This window comes from Pan paniscus, chromosome 8 (assembly GCF_029289425.2).
Source record: "Pan paniscus chromosome 8, NHGRI_mPanPan1-v2.0_pri, whole genome shotgun sequence".
NCBI classification, from domain to species: Eukaryota; Metazoa; Chordata; class Mammalia; order Primates; family Hominidae; genus Pan; species Pan paniscus.
In genome coordinates this window covers 122,145,815-122,159,990 of record NC_073257.2, presented here as the reverse complement: position 1 = coordinate 122,159,990, position 14,176 = coordinate 122,145,815, and the positions used below count along the sequence as shown (strand labels likewise).

The 14,176-nt window shown below is 37.8% G+C and overlaps 1 protein-coding gene across 8 annotated transcripts in view; it reads right to left on the bottom strand.

The window, feature by feature from the left end:
* The window catches only part of MXI1 (MAX interactor 1, dimerization protein), an 80,464-nt gene that overhangs the window by 5,529 nt on the left and 60,759 nt on the right, over window positions 1-14,176 (bottom strand). For all 8 annotated transcript variants that reach the window (XM_034931448.3, XM_055093370.1, XM_034931449.4 and 5 more), the window contains exons 4-5: window positions 1,803-1,917; window positions 1,008-1,179 (exon numbers count right to left, since the gene is read on the bottom strand). In XM_034931448.3, coding sequence (XP_034787339.1) covers window positions 1,008-1,179; window positions 1,803-1,917 — 287 coding nt within the window. The remainder of the gene's footprint in view (window positions 1-1,007; window positions 1,180-1,802; window positions 1,918-14,176) is intronic.

Below are 14,176 nucleotides of genomic sequence, written 5' to 3'. Positions count from 1 at the left end.
AAAAAACAAAATCAGAGTCCTAAAAACAAACAAACAAAAAAACTCTGTCACTTGTCTCATGTTTTAGAATCCTAAAGAGCTCATGAGCTCTTTTCTCCAAATGTAAGACTTCAAATCACCAGTGTTCACCTCTGGGATCTTTTAATGTGATATGAAGCCTGATGTGGTGGAAGCTTTGGGAAGAACAATCAGTAAAAGTCAAACCATTCTTTTTTGGTTGACTTCTGTTCTTTAACTCTGTCAAAGATAAATATTCTAGGATAGATGGAAAGAGAAATAAAGGGTGTTGTACTTTAAAATCTACATATAAAAATTCACATCACCAGTAGTAAAAACTTCGACATCATGTATCTTCCTGACACAATGGATTGAGAAAGGCACAAACATCATTTCTTTTCTTTTTTTTTTTTTTTTTGAGACGGAACCTCACTCTGTTGCCCAGGCTGGAGTGCAGTGGCATGATCTCGGCTCACTGCAAGCTCCGCCTCCCGGGTTCACGCCATTCTCCTGCCTCAGCCTCCCGAGTAGCTAGGACTACAGGCGCCTGCCACCACGCCCGTCTAATTTTTTGTATTTTTAGTAGAGACAGGATTTTACCATGTTAGCCAGGATGGCCTCGATCTCCTGACCTTGTGATCTGCCCGCCTTGGCCTCCCAGAGTGCTGGGATTACAGGCATGAGCCACCGGGCACAACATCATTTCTGTGATATTCCTTACCCCAACTGTATACCCTCAATCTAATCATTTGAAAACATCAGACAAACCTAAATTGAGGGACATTATATAATTTATAATATAAATATATAAATATATTTTTTTTCAAGGAAAAAACAAAAAGTTTTATAGTCCACACTGGCACTGCTAGACAATATTATGATTGCATAAAACCTACAATGTTACTCTGTTGGCTAGAAAGAAAGCAAATACAGTGCCTCCCAACATACCTTCCCTAAATCCAGATACAGAGATGTTTAGTATTTCATTAGAGAAGAGGCAAGCTGCCTACCTCGCTCTGAATCAGAACGATCTGAAGAAATAGTTGATCCAATGCTGTCCATTCGTATTCGTTCCATCTCCTGAGGACCCTGCAGCTGTTCCAGTCGCCACTTTAAAAATCTCTGTTCTCGTTCCAAATTCTCGAGCTGGTGCTGGCTTTTTCTTTCAGCTTCTTCAAGTTTCTGAAATGATGAAATGATTTTTACATTTGTGTATAGTCCAGTACAAACAATAAAACTGATTCCTCCTTTAGCAGAGAAAACATGAATGAATATACATGTGTGAGTGTGTATAAAAATATATAAATACATTTTAAAGCCTCCAAAATGAGAATGCATATAAATACATATTTTTAAAAATAAAAAATAGTTTTGTCTTTACTTTTGTGTGTATGTAATGAATGCTATGTTACTTGAACAAGATGGACTTCTAAAAGTCTGTAAAGTAATCTCCACGGAGAAACTTCCTCTAGTATGGTATTTGATGGAAAAATACTGAAGGACACAGCCAAATGAAGTCATCTCCACCAGAGGGCACAACTGCCTGCCTTCTGAGTATGAAGAGGGTAATTGTTATTTTCCTAGTGTTCTCAGTTCTTCAAATGGCCACGCTGTCAAAACAATTTAGTTTAATCAGGTTATGTTGTTCCCATCAGATTAGCTGGTAAGTTTTTAGAAAGACTTCTCTTGAGGTCAGTTATTAAGGAGGGCATGGTGAACTAGCTGATGTATATGAATAGGAATCAGTGCCAATAATTAAACCAGAACTGAGGGAATTGTGCAAATCTGAAAGTAAAAATTCTCACCTTGATGTGTGCTTTGGCTTTGTTGAGCAAACCAAGTGTTGTGTGCCGGGTGCAGTCTGGTCCTAGTGGAATCAGAACTTTTAAGCGTTCTAAACAAAGGCGCAGATGAGCTCGTCTAAGAAAGACAAGAAGTCAATTCAGCACAGTCTGGTTATTTCACTAGAAATATCATAAAACCTATTTTAAGATAAACAATAATTTGCATTTATTCAGCCTATAGGATAGATGTTACACCCCTAATTCACCACTGTCAAAGAATGTAGGGGTGGCCGCATTTCAGTCTCTGCTATTTCTGTTGTACTCTTTAGACAACACTCACTTTAGATTATTATCCCCAATGGTAATCTCTGTCAAGATGGTTTATTTTTTAACTCACCCCATAAACTGTCTCAACTGTATTAATATGGAAGTGTGAAAACATACCAGGACAATTGTATTTGATCTTGAATAACTAAAACCACAGGCGAGAGGAGAGGTTTTCAGCTATGGTACCCCAAGGGAATATAATATGCTCACAAGTTTCTATTTCCCCCCCTCCCACCTTTTACTTGCTTGCACGTGTGTGTGTGGGCATGCACACACACACACACACACACACCCTACCTCTCTACAACTGTAGCCATCCTACAGTGTGTTACATGTTGTTATATATTAGTTTGAACCATATGAAATTTCTGATATTCAACCACTTTTCACTTACAAAAATGTTGATTTCTTATACTCCAATACAACAGAAACAGCAAAATTCTGTGACCAGCTAGGGTAGGGTTAGACAAAATATATGCCCTGTGGTCAATTCTAGCCACAGAAATAACCCATAAAATAATCCCCTGCTTCCTATCTAAGTGTGCCAGCTTGTTAGCTTAATTTTTATTTCTTTTTTCTCTTCCTCTCTCGTCTCTCTCACTACCTGCCTCCAATCCACAAGGACAACAGGTGACAAAAATTACTTACTGAAAGTCACTGCATTCTCTAATCTATCCTTCCTGTGGGAAAGTTGAGGGAAATTTCTCCTAGAAATGCTAGCAGAGAACCTCATGGATTTACCTTCCCTGTGCCCTAAAAGAACTATGATCATGGTGATGAGAGAGTTCTGAGTATTTAACTTCATCCTAAAACAATACTAGTCCACATCTTTGGTCCTGTGTTTCATAAGGGGTAAGGTAATTCAGCAGTTAACAGCATATCTGAAAAGAAAATCCACAAATACGTTCACAGTTTACCCCTAGTCCTTAAAGACCTATAATTGAACTTTTGGTAACTGTCTTAACTGCATCAAGAACAAAACACACACCCTCCATTCTCCTCTGAAAGAGGACTAAAATGGTTTTGCTAATTCACACACCAAACTATGCGCTTTCTCTGTCTTAATAGACAAGAAATAATGTCAAGTGAAATTCTCAAAGGCTAGCAATTTGAAAAGAGAGGTAGGAGAAGGCAATAAGCAGCCAATTATGTCATGACAAGCAAGGATGATTAAGGGTAGTGAGGTCAGAGGTTTGGCTAATGAATTAAGATTCTTCTAGCACCTACTAACCTAACTATAGTTCAAGGTCTGACAGTATTTCCATTTCAAATTTCTTTATTGAGTTCAGTACCTCAGGTCTAATAATTGGGTCCAGGCTGAAACCTGACGTAACTGGTGTGGATAAAGGAATCCCTAAATCAAAGGTATATCAATGGATTCTCCTTAATGATATTTAACAACTTCAAAGTCACTTTCCTCCCCTGCTGTACTACCCAAATGCATAGAACCTTTAACAAAATTTTCATTTTTAACTGGAAAATGTCTTAGGTGAGGATTCTCATGTGACCACAGTGCTCTTGCTCAGCAGACCAAAAAAAGCAAACAAACAGCAACAACAACAAAACACCAGAGTAAAAAGTGCCTTTAAACTCTTCATTAAGATTATTATGGCATATGATAACAACTGCACTCATATAATATGACTGGAGCGTGGAAACAAAGACTGGCAGCTACACTAATAGACATTCCTGCTTTAAATTCAGTCTTCTAAAAAACTCAACAAAGCAACTAGTAAAGTTAACAAGCACATTGCCGCAAGAATACCTTGTCAATTTTGTTCAAATTAACTCCAAAACTTCAGTATATGTAAGAATTATCTTTTATTTTTTAGTTTTTAAGAAACTTAAAATGGGCTGGGCATGGTGGCTCACGCCTATAATCCCAGCACTTTGGGAGGCCAAGGTGGGCAGACTGAGGCCAAGAGTTCGAGACCAGCCTGGCCAACACAGTAAAACCTCATCTCTACTAAAAATATAAAAGTTAGCTGCCCATGGTGGTGCATGCCTGTAATCCCAGCTACTCGGGAGGCTGCGGCACAACAATCGCTTGAACCCAGCAGGTGGAGGTTGCAGTGAGCCAAGATGGTGCCACTGCATTCTACCTGCGCCACAGAGTGAAACTCTGCCTCAGGAAGAAAAAAAAAAAAAAAAGAAAAGAAAGAAAGGAAAATCAAAATGATTCCGTAAACTTTCACATCAAGGAAAAGAAAGGTGAGTCTATTTTCCGTTTTGTGATACTTGCTAAAACCTAGAATGAAAATAACTAACATATTAAATTTTTTTCTCTCTTTAATCATTCCACGTATTTATTACATGGATTTTACATACTCAGCACTGTTCCAGACACTTGCTTGAGAAGGAAAAGTAAAAAAAAAAAATGTTAACTTTAAGAGTTTACACTCAAGACTACAGAAAGAAACATATTGCTTTGTTTCATTTGGTCCATACTGAATGAGTCATACAGATATCAAGGACAACAGAATCTGAATAAATGGAGAGATTGTAATCAGAGGAGGGAGACTTGTAAAAGAGGTTGAAATCTGACTTTGGACTTAAAGAATATTGAATTTGTCTATGAAAAAGTGAGGATTTGCTAGGTAATTTTAAAAGTAAAGGACCTAAATTTATGGATTGGGACCAAGTTTAAACATAAAATTGAAAAAATCTGAATAAATGGAGAGATTGTAATTGGAGGAGGTAGACCTGTAAAAGAGGTTCAAATTTGACTTTGGACTTGAATAATATAGAATTTGTGTACGAAAAAGCGAGGATTTTCTAGGTAATTTAAAAAGTAAAGGACCTAAATTTATAGACTGGGACCAAGTTTAAACATAAAATTTTAAATGCCTTATTTTCTCTCCTTCAAGGGAAAACAACTGAGCTGGAATTCTATATGGAAATAATCAGCTAGTTTCAGCTGTCTGAGGATCTGCAATGCACTGACAAATCAGGAGGTACCCAGACCAAAGTCTGAAAAATGCCCAAATGAACAGGGAAGGCAGAATGCTCTAAAAGATATTTTTTTTAGCCACTACTGAACATTTTATTGTCAAATAATTATTCATCTGCTCTGAGATACAGCTTACACCAAGAAAATATACCCTGAGATATCTCACAAAGGCCAGTGATGCCATTCTTCATATTTTGTAAATACAGTCCTCCAAAATCGATATTAATATGAAAGATGAACAGTGAATTATTTCCTCTGCTCTTGTGGACAGAGGTGTACCTGTGGAAGATAAATGTCATTTCCTTAGGTTTTTGTATTTAAATGAAACAGGCATTTGGAGAGTAGAATAACAAATGGTTAATGGCAGTTGAAGAACAGCAGCTGACCAAGAGGGAGAGTCCCATCCAAATAATGCACACAGTTACCACATGTCCTTAGCTGCCACTTAGGTAAATGTACCCTTCCAAGAGCAATGGATGCCCTGTAACTGTAAACTGGAAAGAGTTAAATCAGAAAAATCCATTCTCCTCAATGTCTAAGTTTTTTTTCTCTCCTGCAAATTCTTAGAACAGCAATTGTATGGCAAAATTATTCTTCCTTTTCAATGATGCTGCTCTCCACCCTCTCCCCCATAAGTCTCCCTGTTGGTAACCAGATTGCAAGCTTAACCACCAGTGACCTAGAAAGGCATATCTTTTGATGCCATCTGGTCCCTTCTTTTCTTGCCTTCATTCTCATGTGACTGGTAGCTCAAGAGCCTCCTGTATGAGGCTGCCAAATCATGGGTGCTGTAAGACTTTGGGGGAAGGAAAAAGGACAAGCAATAGAAGAAAAAAGCTTGGTTTGATTTGAAAATCCTTATTCACAGGCTGGGTGCGGTAGCTCATGCCTGTAATCCCAGCACTTTGGGGGGCCGAGGTGGGTGGATCTTCTGAGGTCAGGAGTTCGAGACCAGTCTGGCCAACATGGTGAAACCCTGTGTCTACTAAAAATACAAAAATTAGCCAAGCATGGTGGTCCGTGCCTGTAATCCCAGCTACTCTGGCGGCTGAGGCAGGAGAATCGCTTGAACCCGGGAGGCAGAGGTTGCAAGTGAGCTGAGATTGTGCCAGTGCACTCCAGCCTGGGTGACAGTGCGAGACTCCACCAAAAAAAAAAAAAAAAAAAATCCTTATTCACTGAGGAAAAAAACTGCAAGTATCATATGATGATGTTTTTCAAGTCTCCAAGGAAGAGAAGAGCTGACATAGAGAATAACGATTCATGAAAGGCATGGTCCTGCACCTCTAGTAAAAGAAGGGAAAGAAGGTTGGGGAAAGTTAAGGCTGCTCTTCTGAATATTATGATGAACACTAGACAAACAGCAAGTAGAAAAAACCTGGTACTGAAACATTTATAGAACTAGACTTAATGGAAACTGATTTTTAAAAATTTAGCTCCTTGGTGGACGTTTACTTTATTTTTATTTAACACATACTTTTTAAAAACACATGAACAGCTAATAAAAACTGTAAAGCTGAAACCTTTCCTATTTTAGCATGAGTTATAGTAAAACAAAGTTAGAATTAGGTACTGCAGCAGGAAGTGCCCTGTGAGAAAACTGGAGTCCCCTTGCTGAGAGGGATGGGGTTACACAATGAAGAGTTCCCAAAGTACTTTTATTTTCAAAGACACTTTGAGTTCTGTTTTAAAATGAGATTTTAAAGTGGGTTTTGCCCAGGGGAAAAGGTAATTCCCAGCCACTAACCCTGTTAGAGAGAAGAGTCCTATCAAAATTAACCACACCTTCAAAAAGGGCAAGCCCCTTGTGGGATAAAGAACAATGAGAGTCTGTTTGGCTTTTATTTTGGTAGATTGGTATCATTTTTCCCTGAAGGAACCAATGCTCCTTTTGATTTCAAACTCTGTAACCTCTACTGCCAAACTGATGCACCACAGAACATGAAGGGAAATGATTTTGGTATAAAATGGCCTCTACTAGTAGCTGTGCTATTTTAAAGCACAGGTATATCAACTATAATAGGAAGCGCACACTGTTGTGGGAAGAGAGAGGAAAGAATACCCTTTCGGAAGCAAACTCCAAGTATCATTTGATTATGTTTTTCAAGTAGTCTTTCAAAACTCTAATACCCCTGTCCAACAATAATAGATCTAACCCCCGCCTGGCCCCACAAACGATCCACTGGCTGATGCCTTTGGAGGCATGGTCCTTCATTGGAACCTGCTTGTCTTTCATTCTTCCACTATAGGATACCTAGACTTTACCATATAACTAAATCAAAATGGAAAGCAAGTCAAGTGATGGAGACAGTGCTTATATTTTCCTCTCTGCTGAATGTTACGTAATGAACTATGAGTCCTCTCATGAGCCACATTCTTCAAAGCTGCAGTGGCTTGTGGCCAGGTTTCTCAACTCCCAACACACACTCCTGCACGTGGCAGCAGCTAGCTACTTTTCCTACACATATATACCAAAGTGTCTCTAAAACTTAATGTGTTGAGAATCTTCTGAAAACCCAAATTTATCCCCCCAAAAAACCCTGCCTGCCTGTTTTCCTAATGAAAAATGACATTAAAAATGGATCCTGATATATCAAAAGCATATTGTGGTTCATGAGTTTTATTTACTAAAACATGTATGATCATATTCTGCTGTTCAGCTTATTCGGTTCATGAAATAAGAAAGCTAAACAAAGGCCAGGCACGGTGGCTCATGCCTGTAATCTCAGCACTTTGGGAGGCCGAGGCGGGCGGATCATGAGGTCAGGAGATCGAGACCATTGTGGCTAACACGGTGAAACCCCATCTCTACTAAAAACACAAAAAATTAGCCAGGCGTGGTGGCACATGCCTGTAGTCCCAGCTACTTGGGAGGCTGAAGCAGGAGAGTCACTTGAACCTGGGAGGCGGAGGTTGCAGTGAGCCGAGATCGCATCACTGCACTCGAGCCAGGGTGACAGAGCGAGACTCCATCTCACAAAAAAAAAAAAAAAAAAAAAAAAGCTAAACAAGCTATTTCTACAAAATGGCATTTGATAATCGTATGTTTCACCTACAACTCATATATTATCTACTTCACAGAAAATAGACTGTTAACTCCCAGGTAGTAACGTGGCAAGTGGCAGGTCCCTAGTGTCAGATCTGATTGTGGTTGTCATGGGACTCAATGATGACAGAAATAAAAACTTAGGAAAATAGCTGGGACTCTCTTCTCACTTTTCAAAAAGAAACAGCTTTCACTTAAATAGCCTTCTTAATTGGTATCTTATAAAATAATCAAATAGAAATATTAACAAGTGGTATAATAAAGCTGCAAATTCTACAAATTACATATAATATATAATAATATAAATTATTCTGTCACATTGTCAGCCTCAGCATGAAAGGGCTTATCTGTATACAAATAAGAATTAAAATGGTTGAGATGCATGTTACTTATTCTTGGGAGACTTTTTAAAACCACTTTCTTTCAATAAAATATAAATAGTTCTTAGCATAGGCTATATATACCTCTAGAGGTATTCAACACTGAGCCAGAGGATATTTGAAGCCACAGGGTTATACTATCCTTTCCAGAAGTCATAATTTTTTCAAAAATTTGGAAGAAAAATATTCTATATAAAAACAAACACAGATAATGCAAAATGTGTTTTTAAAAGAAGACTTCAAATTTCATACTATTTCAGACAGGTTGAGTATTCCTTATGTGAAATGCTTAGGACCAGAAATGTTTTGGATTTCTCATTTTTTCAGATTTTGGAATATTTGCATTATACTCAGCTGAGCATCCCAAATCCAAAAATCCTAAATCTGATATGCTCCAGTGAGCATTTCTGTTGAGAGTCATGTTGACACTCAAAATGTTTCAGATTTTGGAGCATTTCAGATTTGTGGACTTGGGATGCTCAACCTGTACTACATCCCAGGGCCTCCAGGAATCTATGTTCAAACTGCTACAGCAAATCACAACACATCACTATGGACTTTGGAACATCATTTTTGACTCATGACTGGGATTATGTCTCTCAAAGGTTTGGGGAGGAAAAAAGAAGGGACAGGGGAGAAGGGAGAGAAGATATGGAAGAGAGAGGAAAGGGAGATGTAAATTAACGATGACAAAATAGTCACATATTCTTTCTCAAACTACACAGATACCACATAGGCTGAAATGTCATTTAGTCTTTACAACTCAGAAATATGAAGAACATGAAGTGCCACTCAGTCAATAACAATTATCATCAGTAAACAATAGTGCCTTATTATACCACTGAGCTAAATGCTATAACGATTTTTCAAGTTGTCAGTAGTATAATCTTTACCTGTTTGAAGACTATAATTTAGTCCTCTGCCTACCACCTTTCCAGCCTCATTTCCCATAACTCATACCCTTGCAAACCTCTTCCATAACCAAATGTGCTTTTATACTTGCCAATATCTCTACCTGGAATGCATTCTCTCCAAATGTCCACCTGGTGGGCATCTAACTCATTTTCAGGCCATGGCCAAACAATTTCTTCCACAAGATCATCCTTGCCATACTCCTTCCTCAGATGATACTTGATTTCATACTAATCACACTGTATTTCAATTGAGAGTGAATCCATACTTTTAGTCATTTCTGTTTTTCAAATAAACAGAATGACTGGCACACAGTGGGGAGGAGAGATGTAATACTTCTAGTGGATGTTTCTGGGACTCTCTAACTCACCAAAGTTGAGGTAACAATCAATACTAGGACCTCCAAACAGTATAATCAGATGCCAGGCCAGCATTTGTGAGAGATCTATTTATGAATGCCAGAACTCTTAACCTTTTTTTTTTCTGGTGCAGCTGAAGTCACCAGCAAATGTTAATAAGGTGCATACCACCAAAGATGTCTACATGTAGAGTAACCAACAGTCTCCAACCTAACTCTTGATGAGAGTCAACACTTTTTTTTTTTTTTTGAGACGTAGTTTCACTCTGTTGCCCAAGCTGGAGTGCAGTGGCGCGATCTCGGCTCACTGCAACCTCCGCCTCCCAGGCTCAAGCAATTCTCCTGCCTCAGCCTCCTGAGTAGCTGGGATTACAGGCATGTGCCACCAAGCCTAGCTAATTTTTTTTTATTTTATTTTACTAGAGACGGGGTTTCACCATATTGCCCAGGGTGGTTTCGGACTCCTGAGCTCAGGCAATCTGCCCGCCTCGGCCTCCCAAAGTGCTAGGATTATAGGCATGAGCCACCGCAACCGGCCAACACCTTTTTTAATAGTGAAGCAAAGGGTTTAAGAACTGCAGCTTTTACAACAGAATGACTTTATCAAAGTATTTACAGTGAAAGGGGCCTAGACTAGGAAAACAAAAGAAACAGCTAAGAAAACCAAGGTATGAGAAGGGAAAGTCTAAAAAGCAATATTCCACAATGCAAAGAAGAAAAAAATTAAATCAACAGTTCTTAATCCCATGTAATAAATCAGAAACTAGTGTATGCTTACCAGATCCATGGACTGCTTGCTAAGTTGAAGACTATAGTGCAGAACATATAAACAACTATTTTTTTAATTATCCTGCATTCATGTCTAAGGAAGACTTCATTTTTGACAGCCTCATTTGAAAAAAAATAATAATTAAATCTTGTTCCAGAGGCATTTGTTCTTCACTGGAACTCCCACAAGGAACCCAATCTCCAAAGTGATTTAACAGAAATTGCTCACTTGACATCCATTCTGTGCTAAATTTAGTTTCTATGCATACTTCCCCTCTCTTATCTGTTTATAAGGATTTAGTTAAAAAGAAAAACTTGATCATTCATTCACCATATTTCTTCTTTGGTCACACAAGAACTTTCTGTATTCCAAGTTTCAAAGTCTGGGAAATAGGGCTACATCACTGGAGAAAACAGTGGCAATTTGTTCTAAATACAAAATAGCTTATTTTCCTTTGGCAACTTTCCAGGGGTCTGGGTAGAGGGAAGGGATACTCCTCTCTAGAGAGATCAGGCTCTGAACCTGGACTACTGTCAAAACTTAGCCATCGATGGGAGAGAATATTTTTTAATTATCTTTCACATCAATTTGGAAACTGATTAAAGATTTTTGCCTTATTAACAGTTTTTCTACTCTTTGGCCTTTTGTTGGTGTTCATCTCTATTCTGGCAGCCCCCATTGGCTGATTTAATGGTACCAAGGGGCTGAGAAGTGTTGCTGTCCAAAAGAAAAAGCATTCTCTCACAGGGACTGGGAAGGCAATCTGCAATCACAACAGTAGCTACTTGTTAACTTTCTATTTGAAACACAGTGATGTCAATAGTATTGTACCCTGCCAGCCACCATGGGGTAAAGTACATTTTGAAACCAAAACAAACTTCCTACGTGCTGGCAAGTGAGATCTGAGACGCAGTGATAATGTTCTACAAGACACTGACCTAATTTTATATACAAAATGCAAGAATTAAGTCTTCTCTTCTACAAAAGTTTAAGTCTAACTCTCACAGCTCTATTCCCACCCAGAGCCCAGTGTAATTGCTTTATTATATCAAATTATTGTCCAGGATGGAAGAGGGAAATGATGAAATACTGTTACTGATCTCTAATTAAAATGGTGATCTTACATAGCACAAAATAGCACATTTAAAGAATGCTTTGTAATATAGCTGTTCATCTAGAAGCAGAAAATGAAAATAGCAAAGCACCTTTAAAAGTGGCCCTACTAATAAGACGTGAGTTGTATAATAGCTCATTTTAAGGGGAGTATTCATATAGGAGGTCAAGACATTTTATTAAATGGAACAGGAACAATCTGGCCCAAGAATTAATTCATCCCTGGAAGGCGAATATTCATAATTTGTACTGAATATGAGCAACCTGAAATAGAGAGCTAAACGATTAAAAGTGGTAACCATGCTTACTACTGGCAGATGGCAAATGGTTTGGCATTGCTGGACATCTGCCAATCCAGTCAAGCCAGCCAGGAATTATTTTTAAAGTCCCATTTTAGAACAATTTTCCCAAAATCAAAATGCAGTTTGTTTTTTGGTGAGGAGGAGATAAAATTTGCGGTAGAAAAAGGGTAACAAAGAGGAATTGTTGGCCAGTGTGTATGTGTGTATGTGTTGTTGTTGTTGTTGTTAATAACTGAAGCATTTACAGGCCATTTGCAACCTCTGGAAAAATAAAATTTACAGAATTTAAAATATGCCATAGTCCCTGATAATAATAGAGAATCAATGTTTTGGTATATCTTTTCATTTCTAAATTACTTAACTGTTTTGACCTCTCTTTCATTATACTGTATCACTTTTTTTTTTTCCTGACCACAAAGGGCCCAACTGAAGAGTAGTTTTTGAGAGTAACTTTTGGAGGCAGCCTAGCATAACACAACACCTGGCACCAATCCTGGGCATGCCCTCCTCTGATAAGGCAGAAATTTTCTCAGTGTTATATATAGTAGGGCACTTACAGATTAGCACTTTTAGGTAGATAGAAAGTGAACATGCCTTAAGAACTACTTTATTTTTTAAAACCCTTCTGAAAAGGGAAAGGTGTTTGATAGATTAACAACAATTACAATTATCTCCTCTTTATCAAGTAAAAGACTGGGTTCAAGTTATATCTGGGTTGCAACATTACACTGTGTGACTTGCTTCTGTTTATATTTGTCTAAATCTTAGTTTGACTCTCCTCTAGAAAAGCCCAGGAAAAGATTAAATGAGAGAGGAATCAAAGCTCTAGTATTTATTTTATATGATTCCAGCCTCAGCTCAATACCATTACAGTTTTCTAAGGACTGCTACACAAGTGCTATTATTTTCATTTCATCAATAGCTCAGGAGAACAGCCCTGAAAAATCTATACAGTTCCAGGGATTTGAGAAAAGAAGGAAGAGACAGGCGGAGGGGAACATGTTTTATTTTGTTACCATTGCCAGTCAATATTTTAGTTGTTCATCAGGCAGGTTGTGTGGCTCTCTCGCCTAAGTATATTCCAACAGCAAGAACATATTGACCACTACTCCAACTAAAGAAGCCAGTAGAGTATGGAGGTTAAATTTTCCAATCTTGGCTACATTTCCTTTCAGATACTGCAGGATGAAAGTTCTAAAACATCTTTCAGGATCACCAACAACTGTTATCTCACAGAACAAAAGGCATATGAAGGATACTTTGACATTTTGGAAAATAAGACCCAACATATATTCTGTGTTGTCTTCTAAGAATATCAATATTTCTTGAACATTGCAAATCAGCCAAACCCATGCTCCCTCATTCATCTGACCCAATATATGCTAGCAGTAAATTCCAACTGTTTTCAAGGACATTCTAAGGGCCCCATCACCAAATTGCTTCTTTAAGAAAAATTCTTTTCCATTATAAAAATAGCAGTCTTGAAAAGTCAATCAGCTCTATCTAAATTGTGTTATGTTTACAAATGTTTTAACTGCAAAGATGGGATTTCTAATCAAAAAAAGAACCTGATTTAGAGAAGAGTGATTTTTTTCACAGCTTTGTCGAATACAAGCTGTTCTGTAAAGGAATAATTGTGAGTCAGGCTGGAATAAAGTGAATCAAGATGGAAAAAGCCTACAAACATTACAATTCTAAAGAAAAATGACATATTTGGTTGCATCAATGGTCCAAATGCCAAAGAGTTCACTTTTGACAATGACACCAACAGATGGCTCAGAAAAAACTATGATGGCTGTCCTCCAAGACAGTAACCAATATATTACAGAAACATACCCCTAACATCTCCTTACTAAAGCCCAATAGCAATATTTTATCAAAGAACTGATCTAAACTTGGTTTGATTTTATTTCTATTTTTTATTGGGGTAATAAGTCCCCATATAGTTACCACATATTGTATTAAGACTGCCTTTTTTAATTTGAGAATTCCTCTTTTAGGATTCAAAGGGAATAGACACCCTCATTTTAGTCATTATGATTTCTGATGAAGAAATCTAAGTGTACCTTTTCCTAATTTCCAAGTTTCTCCCTTATCTTAATTTAGCCATTACACTTCAACATTAGAAAGCCTGTATCTTTCTCATTTGATTTTAGATTTTAAAGGGTCAGCTTTACTCTAGTTACTTCAGGATAAAAGTATCAGAAAATAAAGGATTCTATTAAACATATATTTTTC